Genomic DNA, 14,696 nt, shown 5'->3' with positions numbered 1-14,696 from the left:
TCGGGGCCACTGACTCGCCACCGATGGTCAGCATGATTTAGCTGACTGTACCGGGATGCCGGCATCCACAGCCACTCTGTCTTGGCGGGATTGAGCTTGAGCCTGTTTCTCCCCATCCAGACCCGTCGGCCTCCAGACACCGGGACAGCACTTGATAACCGTTGGGGTGGTCGGTGTAGAAAAGTACAGCTGGGTGTCATCCGCATACAGCTGGTACTTCACACGAAACCACTGATGATCTCACCCAGCGGCTTCATGTAGATGTTAAACAGTAGGCGAGAGGATCGACCCCGCGGCACCCACAAGTGAGGCGCCTCGGGGCCGACCTCTGCCCCCCTGTCAACACCGACTGCGGCCGGTCGGAGAGATAGGAGGAGAACCACCGATAAACGGTGCCTCCCACTCCCAATCCCTCCAACCCGCGCAGCAGGATACCATGGTCGATGGTATCGAAAGCCGCTGAGAGGTCTAATAGGACCAGGGCAGAGGAACAACCCCTATCCCTGGCCCTCCAGAGATCATCCACCAACGCGACCAAAGCCATCTCCGTGCTGTAACCGGGCCGGAAACCGGACTGGAACGGGTCTAGATAGACAGTTTCATCCAGGTGTAAGGGAAACTGATATGCCACCATACTCTCTACAACCTTAGCATGAGCGGGTTGGAGACCGACGATAATTACCTAAAACAGCCGGGTCCAGGAAGGCTTCTTAAGGAGGGCCTCACCACCGCCTCTTTCAAGGCGGCCGGAAGACGCCCACCAAAGAAGCAATCGTAATCGCCTGGAGCCAGCCTCGTGTCACCTCCCGAGTGGCCAGCACCAGCCAGGAGGGCACGGGTCCAGTAAACACGTGGTGGCATTCAGCCTACCCAACAACCTGTCCATGTCCTCGGAGCCACAGGGTCAAACTCATCCCAAACAATATCGCCAAGACCACCTCGAGCATCTCACCCGTGTCACCGCAATCTTGGTCCAGACCATCGCTGAACGATTTTATCGTATAGATAACCGTTAAACTCCTCAGCACGTCCCTGCAGGTCATCCGCTCCCCTGGTGTAGGAGGGAGCGAGTCACCCGAACAGGGCGGCTGGGCGGTTATCTGCCGATGCAATGAGGGAGGAGGCGTGGCTCGCTTCTCAATGCCACTAGGTAAGTCCTAGTATAGGACTTCACTAGTGTCCGATCAGCTTCAACGGCCAGACCTCCAGGAACTCTCTAGGCGTCTTCTCCGGCGCTTCATCCTCTCAGCTCCTCGGAGAACCAAGGAGCCGGTTGGGACCTGCGCCGGGTCAGAGGCCGCAAAGGCACGACACGGTCTAAGCCCCGCGGCTCCCAGGCCGCAACAAGTTCCTCAGCCGAGCCGTGAGCCAGACCCTCAGGAAATGGCCCAAGCTCCGTCCGAACCCATCCAGGTCCATCAGGCGCCTGGGACGGAACCAACGACGGGTCTCCTCCCTGCGGTGGTGAATGGCGGTCAGAAAGTCCAGGCTAAGAAGAGAGTGATCTGACCATGACAAAGGTTCAGTGACTATTTCCTTTAAGTCCAGATCTCTCAACCACTGACCAGAGAAAAATCAGGTCCAGAGTGCCACCCCAATGTGAGTACGCAACTGACACATCATATGTGGACAGCCTGTTCACATTTACCACTGGTTGCCAAGGGCCTACAATCATGTGATCACTATTTGAAATATTTTCTACTGGCTTCCCCAGAAAGTCAATAGGAAAGCTGGCAGGGAAGATTGCAAGTGAAGGAGATGTTGGATTTCAGGTCTGTTCCCCCACTGGGTCAAAGGATTTTCCCTCCCCTCTGTGCAGGGATGGGAAAAGTCCTCATCAGCACTGAAGGAACAGCGCTCAGACCTTCACTGTTCTCATGATCATTCGCCCCAGTGGGGCAGGGAGAGAACCCAGGCCTCCTGGGTATGGGGGGGAGGCACTTGTCCTCTTCCCCACCCCCATGCCTGGGAGGCCTGGGCTGACTCTCCAACACTACCTTTAACAATCCACATGTCTGCTTAACAATCACAACTGGGAGAGCCAGAATTGCAATCATTGAGCAAAGCAGCCACATGGCATCTCGCTTTGCTCAACGATCAAGAATCTGGGCCCAATTGTGGTTATAAGTGGATTGCTGAACCTGTAATGCTAAGAATATGTTTTATTTTCAATTATTTGGAGAACTATGGCTTACTTTCATAACATGACAACAGAAATTCTATTGAGAAGATAATACCATTAAATTGCTCCAGAGTCTTTATTCATGTTAACACGTAGCCAGTTTATAAAATGCTCTCTCACACACCAATTCTGTCAAAGATGATTAGGAAATACAGATCTCCACACAATGGAAATCGCAAATCTACTAACTTTTAGGCCGTGGTTCAAAGAACTCCAAAAACACAGGAAAGCAACTTTGGCAGCCTCTTAAACCGGTTTTTAAAATCAAGTTATGAATTTTAGCCTGAAACCTGCAACAAATAAGGCTGAAACAGCACTCACCTTATATCAATTAAAAAATTTACCTTACAAACGTATTAATTATAATGAGACAATGAACTGAATTTGGTCTGAGGGACCGGTTCCTGGGTACCACTATCCTCCAAAGGTATAGGGCAATGGAAGCAAGTTCTACCTTTCAATAGAGCATATTTTTCGCTCCATAAGATGCACTCCCCCCCCCAAAAAAAGTGGGTAGAAATGGTGCCAGTCCTTTGGTGAATAGCAGCCGGGCCACAGCGGCAGGGTCCTTTTATAATGTTGAACCTCACCTCTTATGTCTTTGTCATTGCCTGCCTCTTAGGTCTCTTTTCCGCAGTACAGGAGTCGCTAGGCAGAGCTGGCACATGAAAGGACACCTGTCTGTGGTCCTCTCAGGCTCTGCCTGATAATGAGCAATGACATCAGTGGTGGAATTCAATTTTTTTTTACGACCGGTTCTGTGGGCTTGGTGGGCATGGCAGGGGAAAGATACTGCAAAATCTCCATTCCCACCCCACTCTGGAGCCAGCCAGAGGTGGTATTTGCTGGTTCTCCGAACTACTCAAAATTTCCGCTACCAGTTCTCAAGAACCTGTCAGAACTTGCTGAATAGCACCCCTGAATGACATCCATCACCCAGAAAAACAGCCTTCTCCACGGTAGCCCCCTGTCTCTGGAACATCATCTCCCCAGAGATTAAAACGGCCACCACTCTAATGCTCTTCCGGAAGGCACTGAAGACCTGGTTCTGCCAGCGGGCTTGGGGAACCCAGAGCAGGATGGAGCCCATTAGATGGCTCATGTTGCCAGGACGGGGAGTCATTTTATTATGATTTTATTACAATATTAATTCATTTGATTTTTAATTAGTTTTATTGTTTTTAAATGTGGTTTTTATATTCTGTAAGCCACCTTGAGTCGCCCTGGGCAAATAGGCAGCAATATAAATAAATAAATACATAAATAAATAAATAAATAAATAAATTTATAAATAAAATCTCTTTCAGCTGCAGTAAAAAAGCCCAGGCTCAGCCCTCTACTTCAGTCAGAACAGATAATACCAAGGAGATACTTTTTGCTTCCAAAATTAAAGACTGCCTAAATCAGTGGTTCTCAACCTTTATAGTGCTGTGACCCCTTTAATACAATTCCCCAAAATGTGGCGACCCCAACCGTAAAATTATTTTCATTTTGAATTTATCGCGCCCTGAAGCCGTATTGGCTAGCGAGCTGAACTGCTTGCGATTGCCTTGAGGACGGAGGCATTAAAGCGGAGACTCCTCCCCTATTAAGTTTATGGCGCCTGAAGCCAGATTAGGCTAGCGATTGGGAGTGATTGCAGCTGGCTTGAGAGGGAGACATCAGAGCAAAGATTTCTCTCTTTTTTAATTCATCGCACCTGAAGCCGAATTTGGCTAGCGATTTGAAGAGCCTGCAGCTGGCTTGTGGAGTCAACCATTGGAGCGTGATTCTTCGACTCGCAAGTATACTTCCCATATTTCCGATGGTCTTAGGCGACCCCTGGCAAATCGTCATTCGACCCCCAACGGGGTCCTGACCCACAGGTTGAGAACCACTGGCCTAAATGGTATTTTGAACTTGCTGTGAGGAGGGGGAGGATTAGTTCCGATTTTACTTGCTTCTGATTGGACCAGTTGTGTGAGCTTTTAAACAAAGAGGCAAAGACTATGTTCTTTTCTGTAGCTCATATGACAGTGGTAATGTTTGACCACACGAGGGAGCCAAAAGACTGTAGTATTGCTAATTCTTTTTAACTGTCCAGCAGTATTCTTCAACCCATTGGATTTAACATTATAAACTTACAAGTCTAAAATTTTCAAAATTGTGGAATCAAAACTTTACAATTTTGGATACGCGCAAGAGAATGGAGAAATTGGAAAGAATATTAGGAGATGCAGAATCTTTTAAGACCTTTTTTGGATGAATATACAGCTAAAACATACGAACAGGCAATGAAATCAAAGCTTGATATGCTTTCAAAGGAACTTCGTGAGGAGATAAAACATTTGACTGGAGATGTTAAACAGGTGAAGGATGGAGTGGATCTTATGGAGCATAAACTGGAGAAGAAAGATGCACTTTTAGAAGCAACAATTCCAATTAAGATTCCTGAATGGTCTGGAGAGGATATTAGATTAAGTATGATTAAAGCCTTGACTCAGTTAATTAACTGGAGGGGAAAAGATCCTTGACCTTGAAATAGACAAAGTATATAGAGTAAACTCCAGATTTGCTACTAAAAGAAAACTACCAATGGATGTCTTAGTTCATTTTGTAAGAACAACAGGAGACCATATTCTGGATTGCCAATTCAAATCCAAACTAAGAATGGAAAACATGCATATAATTGTTTTGAAGGAAATTTCTGTCAGAATTTTGAGATGAAGGAAAGCCTGTTCTTACTGATATTCTGAAGAAGAAGAAAATTCCCTTCCACTGGATAAACTTGAAGGAATGATACTCACTTATCAAGAGCAAAGATTCAGACTGAATTCTATAGAAAAAGCCAAGGATTTCTTGATCAGACATAAACTACGGTAATTTCGGATCCAGCTGAAGAAATGGATACAGACAAGAAATTAGAGGTAGATCAACCTCAACAGGTTTTATTTATTTATTTATTTATTTATTAATCCTATTTATATACCGCCCTATCTCCAAGGACTCAGGGCGGTTTACAGGCACTTAAAAACACATAGACACATAAATAAACTATAAAAACAATTAAAAAACTTATTCTATAAGCCCGTATTTTAAAATATAAAAAATAAAACCCAGTTAAAACCCATAAATTTAAAATCTAGCTCAGTCCTGCACAATTAAATAGGTATGTTTTGAGCCCGCGGAAGGTCCAAGGTCCAAAGCTGACGAAGGCCGGGGTAGATCGCTCCAGAGGGTGGGAGCCCCACAGAGAAGGCCCTTCCTGGGCGTCGCCAGGCGACATTGCCTCGCTGACGGCACCCTGAGGAGACCCTCTCTATGAGAGCGCACGGGTCGGTGAGAGGCATGCGTAGCAGTAGGCGGTCCCGTAAATAACCCAGCCCAATGCCATGGAGCGCTTTAAAGGTGGTCACCAAAACCTTGAAGCGCACCCGAAGGCCACAGGTAGCCAGTGCAGTCTGCGCAGGATGGGTGTCATCACGGGAGCCACGAGGGCTCCATCTATCACCCGCAGCCGCATTCTGGACTAACTGCAGCCTCCGGATGCCCTTCAAGGGAGCCCCATGTAGAGAGCATTGCAGTAATCCAGGCGAGACGTCACGAGTGCGTGGGTGACCGTGCATAGGCATCCCGGTCCAGAAAGGCGCAACTGGCGTACCAGGCGAACCTGGTAGAACGCTCTCCTGGAGACGGCCAAATGATCTTCTAAAGACAGCCGCTCATCCAGGAGGACGCCTAAGTTGCGAACCCTCTCCATCGGGGCCACTGACTCGCCACCGATGGTCAGCCGCGGATTTAGCTGACTGTACCGGGATGCCGCATCCACAGCCACTCTGTCTTGGCGGGATTGAGCTTGAGCCTGTTTCTCCCCATCCAGACCCGCACGGCCTCCAGACACCGGGACAGCACTGATAGCTTCGTTGGGGTGGTCCGTGTAGAAAAGTACAGCTGGGTGTCATCCGCATACAGCTGGTACTTCACACCGAAACCACTGATGATCTCACCCAGCGGCTTCATGTAGATAAAGAAACAGTAGGCGAGAGGATCGACCCCGCGGCACCCCACAAGTGAGGCGCCCGGGCCGACCTCTGCCCCTGTCAACACCGACTGCGACCAGTCGGAGAGATAGGAGGAGAACCACCGATAAACGGTGCCTCCCACTCCCAATCCCTCCAACCGCGCAGCAGGATACCATGGTCGATGGTATCGAAAGCCGCTGAGAGGTCTAATAGGACCAGGGCAGAGGAACAACCCTATCCCTGGCCCTCCAGAGATCATCCACCAACGCGACCAAAGCCATCTCCGTATGTAACCGGGCCGGAAACCGGACTGGAACGGGTCTAGATAGACAGTTTCATCCAGGTGTAAGGAAACTGATATGCCACCATACTCTCTACAACCTTCGCCGCTGAGCGGGTTGGAGACCGACGATAATTACCTAAAACAGCCGGGTCCAGGAAGGCTTCTTAAGGAGGGGCCTCACCACCGCCTCTTTCAAGGCGGCCGGAAGACGCCCACCAAAGAAGCAATCGTAATCGCCTGGAGCCAGCCTCGTGTCACCTCCCGAGTGGCCAGCACCAGCCAGGAGGGCACGGGTCCAGTAAACACGTGGTGGCATTCAGCCTACCCAACAACCTGTCCATGTCCTCGGAGCCACAGGGTCAAACTCATCCCAAACAATATCGCCAAGACCACCTCGAGCATCTCACCCGTGTCACCGCAATCTTGGTCCAGACCATCCCGAAGCTGAACGATTTTATCGTATAGATAACCGTTAAACTCTCAGCACGTCCTGCACGGGTCATCCCGCTCCCCTGGTGTAGGAGGGAGCGAGTCACCCGGAACAGGGCGGCTGGGCGGTTATCTGCCGATGCAATGAGGAGGAGGCGAGCTACGCCGCTTCTCAATGCCACTAGGTAAGTCCTAGTATAGGACTTCACTAGTGTCCGATCAGCTTCGAACGGCTAGACCTCCAGGAACTCTCTAGGCGTCTTCTCCGCGCTTCATCCTCTCAGCTCCTCGGAGAACCAAGGAGCCGGTTGGGACCTGCGCCGGGTCAGAGGCCGCAAAGGCACGACACGGTCTAAGGCCCCGCCGCTGCCCGCTCCCAGGCCGCAACAAGTTCCTCAGCCGAGCCGTGAGCCAGACCCTCAGGAAATGGCCCAAGCTCCGTCCGGAACCCATCCGGGTCCATCAGGCGCCTGGGACGGAACCAACGTATCGGCTCCGTCTCCCTGCAGTGGTGAATGGCGGTCAGAAAGTCCAGGCGAAGAAGAGAGTGATCTGACCATGACAAAGGTTCAGTGACTATTTCCTTTAAGTCCAGATCTCTCAACCACTGACCAGAGAGGAAAATCAGGTCCAGAGTGCCACCCCCAATGTGAGTAGGGCCATCAACTACTTGGGTCAGGTCCAAGGCCGTCATGGAGGCCAAGAACTCCCGAGCTGCCGTCGATGACGAGCCGGAAGATGGCAAGTTAAAGTCCCCCATGACTAAAAGTCTGGGGGTCTCAACTGCCACCCCAGCCAGCACCTCCTGGAGCTCGGGCAGGGCGGCTGTCACGCAGCAAGGAGCCAGGTACGTGACCAGCAAGCCCATCTGACACCTATGACCCCACCTCACAAAGAGGGATTCACACCGCAATCTGAGGTACAGTGGTCTCCTCGGCTCTAGACTCTCTTTAATAACAACCGCCACCCCCACCCCTACCCTGGGCCTCGGCTGATGGAATGCACGGAAACCCGTGGGCACATCTCGACCAGGGCACGCCCCTTCAGTGCCCAACCAGGTCTCCGTAACCTATAATATCCGCTGCACCCCTGAATCAGATCATGTATTAGGGGGCCTTATTGGCCACGGACCGTGCGTATAACATCAGACGAAGGCCCAGGCTCTGAGGGTCTTGACCATCCGGGAACGGGAGAAGGAGGGGATCGGGCGCGATCGCCTGCAGACATCGAGCGCCCCCAGACATACGTCCCCCTTCCGCCATATCTGCCCCTCCCACTTACCGTGCAAATGGAACCACCTCACCAAAAGGAACGCAACCCCCTATAACCTCCGAACCCATTACTGAGCCACGAGCATGCGCAAGGACTGGCCCCCACCCGCGGGCTACTCCCAATACCCGCCCTAACCTCCCACCCTCCCGACGGGTTCTCTCCCCACCACGAATCCCTCCCCTTCCAAACCCTTAAAATCCCCATTAAAACTCCCCTTAAAAAATCTCTTAAAACAACTAATTAAAAAGCCCCTAAGCCTCCTATTTTTAGCATGCCATCAAAGGTTGACATCAAAGAAGAAGATGCAGCTGAAATGTTCGTACAGGAACTGGCTATTTTATCTAAAGATGGAGATTAAGTCTATTACATGGAATATTATTGGGGCAAATGCCCCATCTAAGCATAAAAATCTATTTCATTACCTGAAGAAAATCAATGTTGATATAACTTATCTTCAAGAAACACATATCAAGAAACAAGATAAGAAATACTTACCATATTTTTCAAAGTATAAGACACACTTTTTTCCCTCCTAAAAGAAGCTGAAAATTTGGGTGCATCTTATGCTCCGACTGTAACCCCGCCCGGTGCCCAAAATTGCTACCCGGAACAGCTGCTGCCTTCTCTTACCCCTTCCACGTTTTACCTGCTTTAGTCACTGGAGCTCTCTCCGAGGATCAGCTGTGCTTTTGAAGCTGTTTTTCAGCTCCAACGCAAGCGAAGCGATCTTCCGTGTTTTGCCTGCTTTTCTAATTGCTGCTCCCTCCAACAATCAGCTGTGCTTTAGAAGCACAGCTCCAACCTCAAAACCAGCGAGCAAACTAATGTGCTGAAACTGATGCCCCAACCAGCCCCAACCTCAAACCAGCGAGCAAACTAATGTGCTGGGACTAGCCAGATGAATACCTGGTAGGCAGAATTCCCCATCATCACCACTATTTTCCTCCCCAAAAACTAAGGTGTGTCTTATACTCTGGTGTGTCTTATACTCCAAAAAATACAGTAATAAATAAATGATATGGGGAGGAATTTATATTTGCTGATTTTAAAAAAGATCAATAGAGTCATATTATATATAAAACCCAATTTAAACCTGTTATTTCTATTAGATGAACATGATAGATTTGTAGTAGTGAAAATTGAACTTAACTGAATAAAATCAATAGTAGTTGGATTCTATGTGCCAAATGATGATAAAAGTAATTTTTTTGAATATCCCTTTTAATAAAAATTAGAGAAGATCAAGAAATAAAGGGTTTAAAAGTTAAAAAAGAAGAATATAAAAAGTGCTCTTCAATTAAGGAAGATAACTATGATAAAATATTACAGCAAATAAAAAAAGATTTGGAAAAATGAAGAAATTTACAGATTTCATTTCTTGGGAGGATCGCAACTGACAAAATGAATATACTACCGAAAATATTATTTTCGTTTCAAGTTATTCCAATAAAACTAGGGAAAACATTTTTTGAAGACCTAAATAAATTAATTACTAAATTTATATGGCAGGGGGGAAAATGAGAATTAAATTAAAACTTTTACAGAATACTAAAGATAAAAGGGGCATGGCATTACCAGAGTGGGAAATATACTATCAAGCATCTATTTTAACTTGGTTAAAAGACTGGATGGAGTTAAGAGATAAAAGGCTCTTAGCTACAGAAGGACACAACCTGCAAGCGGGATGGCACACATTCCTTTGGGATGAAAAGTTTAAAACACATAATTACTTTCAAAGGCATATATTAAGGAATGCTCTCTTACAGACTTGGCAGAATTTTTTTTTTAAAAAAAGCACTACATAAAAATTCCAACGTGGTTATCCACAATGGAAGCATTGAAACATCCAAATTTAATTGAGATTGATAAGGTAATTAGATATAAGGATTTGTTAAATGAACAGGGAAATTTGAAAACAAAACAAGAACTAGAACAAGATCTAGGTAGGGAGATAGACTGGTGGATATATACACAAATTAAATATAAAGAGGATATAAAATTACATGAAATTCAAAATGGTCTACAAGAATTGGATAAAATTATACAAGGAACGGAGGAAAAATTAATTAGTAAAATATATAAATATTTATTGCGATACAAGATGGAAGATGAGGTCATCAAGGAGACAATGATAAAATGGGGAAAAATTTTAGATATAATATACAATTGGAGAAATGGGGAAAATTTGGGAAATGAATATAAAATTGACTATGTCTGCGGCATTCAAGGAAAACCAGATCAAGATGTTCTATAAATGGCATCTCCCTACAGCAAGACTTGCCAAGATGTTTCCCAACATTTCACCAACACGCTGGAAATGTAAAAAGTAAAATAAAATATTTTACAAGAAGAGTTCTCCATTCCTCTGAAAACAACAAAATACCTTATGCCACCAGACTTGAAATCCTAGGTTTAGAAAACTTAGAAATCCGTTGCCTTCGACATGACCTGAGTTTAACTCACAGAATCATCTATTGTAATGTCCTTCCTGTTAAAGACTACTTCAACTTTAATTGCAATAACACTAGAGCAACCAATAGATTCAAACTAAATGTCAACCGTTTTAATCTAGATTGCAGAAAATATGACGTCTGTAACAGAATCATCAGTGCTTGGAATACTTTACCTGACTCTGTGGTCTCTTCTCATAATCCTAAAAGCTTCAACCAAAAACTTTCTACTATTGACCTCACCCCATTCCTAAGAGGACCATAAGGGGCGTGCATAAGCGCACAAACATATATATATGCTTATACCTCCTAATATTTACTCATATATGTATTTATATGCTATATAATCTTTTTGTATGATACCTACATATATTGTTGTGACAAATAAATAAATAAATAAATAAATAAATAAATAAATAAATAAATAAATAAATAAAAAGGCGTATGGAACGTATTATCATTTATGGTGGACATGCCCATCCGCAAAAAGGTATTGGACCAAAATTAGGAAATGGTTGGAACAGATAATTGAGCAACCCATAGATTGGAAACCGGAGTTATTCTTATTGGAAATATCCACCAGGAAATATATCAAAGAAATACAATACCTAATTTTACATATAATTACAGCAGCAAGGCTAGCATATGCACAGAACTGGAAAAAGAATAATTTACCAACTGAGGAAGAACTGATAAGAAAAATTCTGGACTGTGCTGAGATGGACAAACTAACCAAGGAGATAAAAGAAAAGGAGGCTACAGAATACTATGCAGTATGGAACAAATGGTATAACTGGCTGGAGATTAGAAATAGTAAATAAGAAAAGAATGGAAGAATGTCACAAAACAGAAAATGTTTGTAAAATAATATATAGATATAATATTATGTGTGAAAGGTTATATACAGAAATAAGGAATAAAGGGACTATAAAGACAAGTATAGTTAAAGAAGAGTAGGGGGAAAATGTAAATAATAGAAGAATACCATTATGAAACTGTTGGAAAAAGGAAATATGTTTTATGTTTGTCATGTTTTGTTCTTTAAAAAATAATAAGAATTTTTAAAATAAAAGAGTTAACTCCTGAGCAGTTCACTGCAAGTGAGGTTACAGTAGGTTGTATTCATAATGAACCCCATAATTACCAAGCGATATGGTCATGGTCAGTGCCTAAAGAATAACGAGATAAATGGAGGAAGCCGAAGTTAAAGAGAATGACAGGCAAGCAGATAAACCAAACTGAGGAAACTGAGCTAGGGAAAAGAGAAAGTAAAGGTATCCAGCCAAGAGATGGTAAATAGGATGTAATGGAGATTAATGAGACAGAGTGTACAGAGTCAGTAGATAATGGAATTTGGAGTAGTTCCAGCAGAAAGAATAGTAACGGTACTAGTAGCGTTTGTAGCAATGAGCGTAGGAACTGAAGCAGGAGGCAAGAAAAGCATCATGAATATGTTAAAGCTTTCAACTGTTCAACTTTAAATGGGAGGAGTGTCAGAGTAATGATGATTTAAAGCTGACCAGCCCTTTAAGACTGAGGATGAGTCAGCAGGGTTATTGCCCTTTAAGAAGCTGTCTATATAAAGGAGGCCATGAGACGGCGTATCTCTCTCCTCGTGTATCACTCTCCTTGCCATATTGTATCTGCATTGCCGGGTAGAGTTGAAGATGATTGATTGCCTAGCTTTGCATAAGTGTGTGTGTGTGTGTGTGTGTGTGTACACATCCATCCATCACCACTGTTTGTAAGACAAACCTCTGTGTCCTGTATTTTGCACCTGGGTTGTCTCAAAATAGTAGCCACGCTGTAAACACTCTGACAAAGAAGATTTGCGAGAACTAGCTATGGCTAGTCTAACAAAGAGAAGGGTGAAAGAAGAAGGTGACATGATAGCAGTCTTCAAATATCTGAAGGGGAGTCACAGAGAAGAGGGGGTATTTTCCAAAGTACCTAAGGGTAAGACAAGAAATAATAGATGGAAGCTTAACAAATTAAGAATTAAGGAGAACTTTCTTGATAGTGAGAATAATTAATCAGTGGGAGTGGCTTGCCTCCAGAAATTGTGGGTGTTCCACTGCTGGAGATTTTCAAGAAGAAATTGGACAGCCATTGTTCCAGAATGGTCTATGCTCTAGCCTGCTCAAGGAAGAGGTTGGACTACAAGACATCCAAGGTCCATTCCAACTCTCTTATACTAAGTTCTAAATTCTAAGCTCAATGTTAACTCAAAAGATTATTGTGGGATTAAAACAAGAGACTCCCACGTACGCTATCTTGAGATCTCAAGAGTAAAGTAAAATATAAACATGATAAATAATCTAGCAATAAACAAAGTATACTATTTTAGAATGAACAGCTGCTCTATTTCACAGAAGGTAAATTGGTGTTGTGGTCTGCCGGCAGCCTGCGGAGCTAGCAGCAGTATTGGACAGTGAGGAGGCTGGGGAGGAAGATGGGCCAATCCTGGAGTCTGGGGAAGACTCAGACGAGAGCTCTGCATCAGAGGCAGAGATGGGGCCAGGGCCATCTGGAAGTTATGTGCGGACTCCGGAGCCTTCAGAGTTGGACATCAGCGAGGCAGAGGAACAGGGGGAGCCTGTTCCCAGTGCGCAAAACTCCCAGAAGGTAAGAACAGTTAAAACAAAAGGGAAAACTCAGGAGTAGGGCTTGGAGATAATTGGCCCCTCCCATAAGATATAAAATAGGAGCAAAGGCGCATGGGCCTTTGCAGGAAGCAACTGTTGTTCGTGCCGGACGGTTTCAATACTGCAGCTCCATGTTGACTCTGTGTTCCGTGTGGCCTTGCAAAGTTAATTGCCAATTAGGTCTTGGGAGCATGTCAAGGGAGATAAAGGTGGGTGTTTACCAGCCTTATCCCGAAGAACCATGGCTGACTTCTGTTGGGCTCTTTACAACTATTTGGGACTCATGTGTGAATGAACAGATTGAGAATGAATAGGCTCTGAATGAGCAGAATTCATAGCCGCTGAAATAAAAAGAGGGTTTTTGTGTGGTTTTACTGTATCAGGAAGCCTAGGTCAGAACAAGTGGTAAGTTCCAAAACACATACATACATATAGTACATACAAACATACATATCTATCAAATAGTACAGCAACCATAATTTCTAATTATTTCCTAAATCCTTTGCAATTTTATAATTGTATGAAAATCAACCAACCATTATTCTCTATTCTAGAGTTTTCTTAGCTTGATTCTGGTATGTTTAAGAAACATTTCTACTCACCTAACAAAACTATCCAGCAAATCAACATTTTTTCGATCACTCACAAATTCCCCAATCATTTTCTTGTCCAGTTTAGGATTTTCTCTCAGCCACTTGGCTACTTGATCATTATCCATTGGGGTAGACAAGAGATTTTTCTCCTGAAGAAGCTGTATTCCTTTTTTTGGTTTTTGATTGAAGTGCTCTGAACCACTTATTAAGAGCTTTAAAAAGTCAAAATGAATAACTTAAGTTATACTTTATAGTGAGATTACTTTTATCAAATCATATACTCTCTCTCATAATTCAATATGTTCTCTTTTAATCTTTAGGTTTGGAGACCATTTTTAGACCTTATTCCACAAAATTAAATTTTATATTAGTAAAATTCAATAGTCATGTTTTGCTTAGCAGGTACCTTGTTTAGCAACAATTTAAAATACAATGGTAATAAAAAAATTTGACCAATGCCCACACTTACACCAAATTTCTACACTGTGTGCACAATTATTAGGCAAGTTGTATTTTGGAGGATTAATGTTATTATTGAACAATTACAGTGCTCTCAGTCAATCCAAAATATTAATAAACCTCAAACTTGAATATTTAGGAAAGTAAAAGTGAGGTTTTAGCTTTCTTAGGAGAATATCTATGTGTGCACAATTATTGGACAACTATTAGTGTGCAGAATTATTATGCAACTAAATGGAAAACAAAAATTTTCCCATCTCACTCGTTTATTTGCATCTGTTAAAGTGAGTATAATAAACAAACAACTCATAATGAACAAATAAACATTTCTGACAGTTCACAAATATAGCCATCCCTCTTTTCAGTAAGTCATAAGATTCCA

General features: G+C 44.2%; 1 protein-coding gene across 5 annotated transcripts in view; it reads right to left on the bottom strand.

The window, feature by feature from the left end:
* Nucleotides 1–14,696, bottom strand: part of GBF1 (golgi brefeldin A resistant guanine nucleotide exchange factor 1) — a 179,692-nt gene that overhangs the window by 61,189 nt on the left and 103,807 nt on the right. For all 5 annotated transcript variants that reach the window (XM_058188843.1, XM_058188844.1, XM_058188845.1 and 2 more), the window contains exon 18: nucleotides 13,865–14,067. In XM_058188843.1, coding sequence (XP_058044826.1) covers nucleotides 13,865–14,067 — 203 coding nt within the window. The remainder of the gene's footprint in view (nucleotides 1–13,864; nucleotides 14,068–14,696) is intronic.

The sequence above is a fragment of the Ahaetulla prasina genome, chromosome 6, assembly GCF_028640845.1.
Source record: "Ahaetulla prasina isolate Xishuangbanna chromosome 6, ASM2864084v1, whole genome shotgun sequence".
Lineage (NCBI taxonomy): Eukaryota > Metazoa > Chordata > Lepidosauria > Squamata > Colubridae > Ahaetulla > Ahaetulla prasina.
The sequence above is the reverse complement of the archived record's forward strand: the minus strand, read 5'-3'. Positions and strand labels throughout refer to the sequence as shown.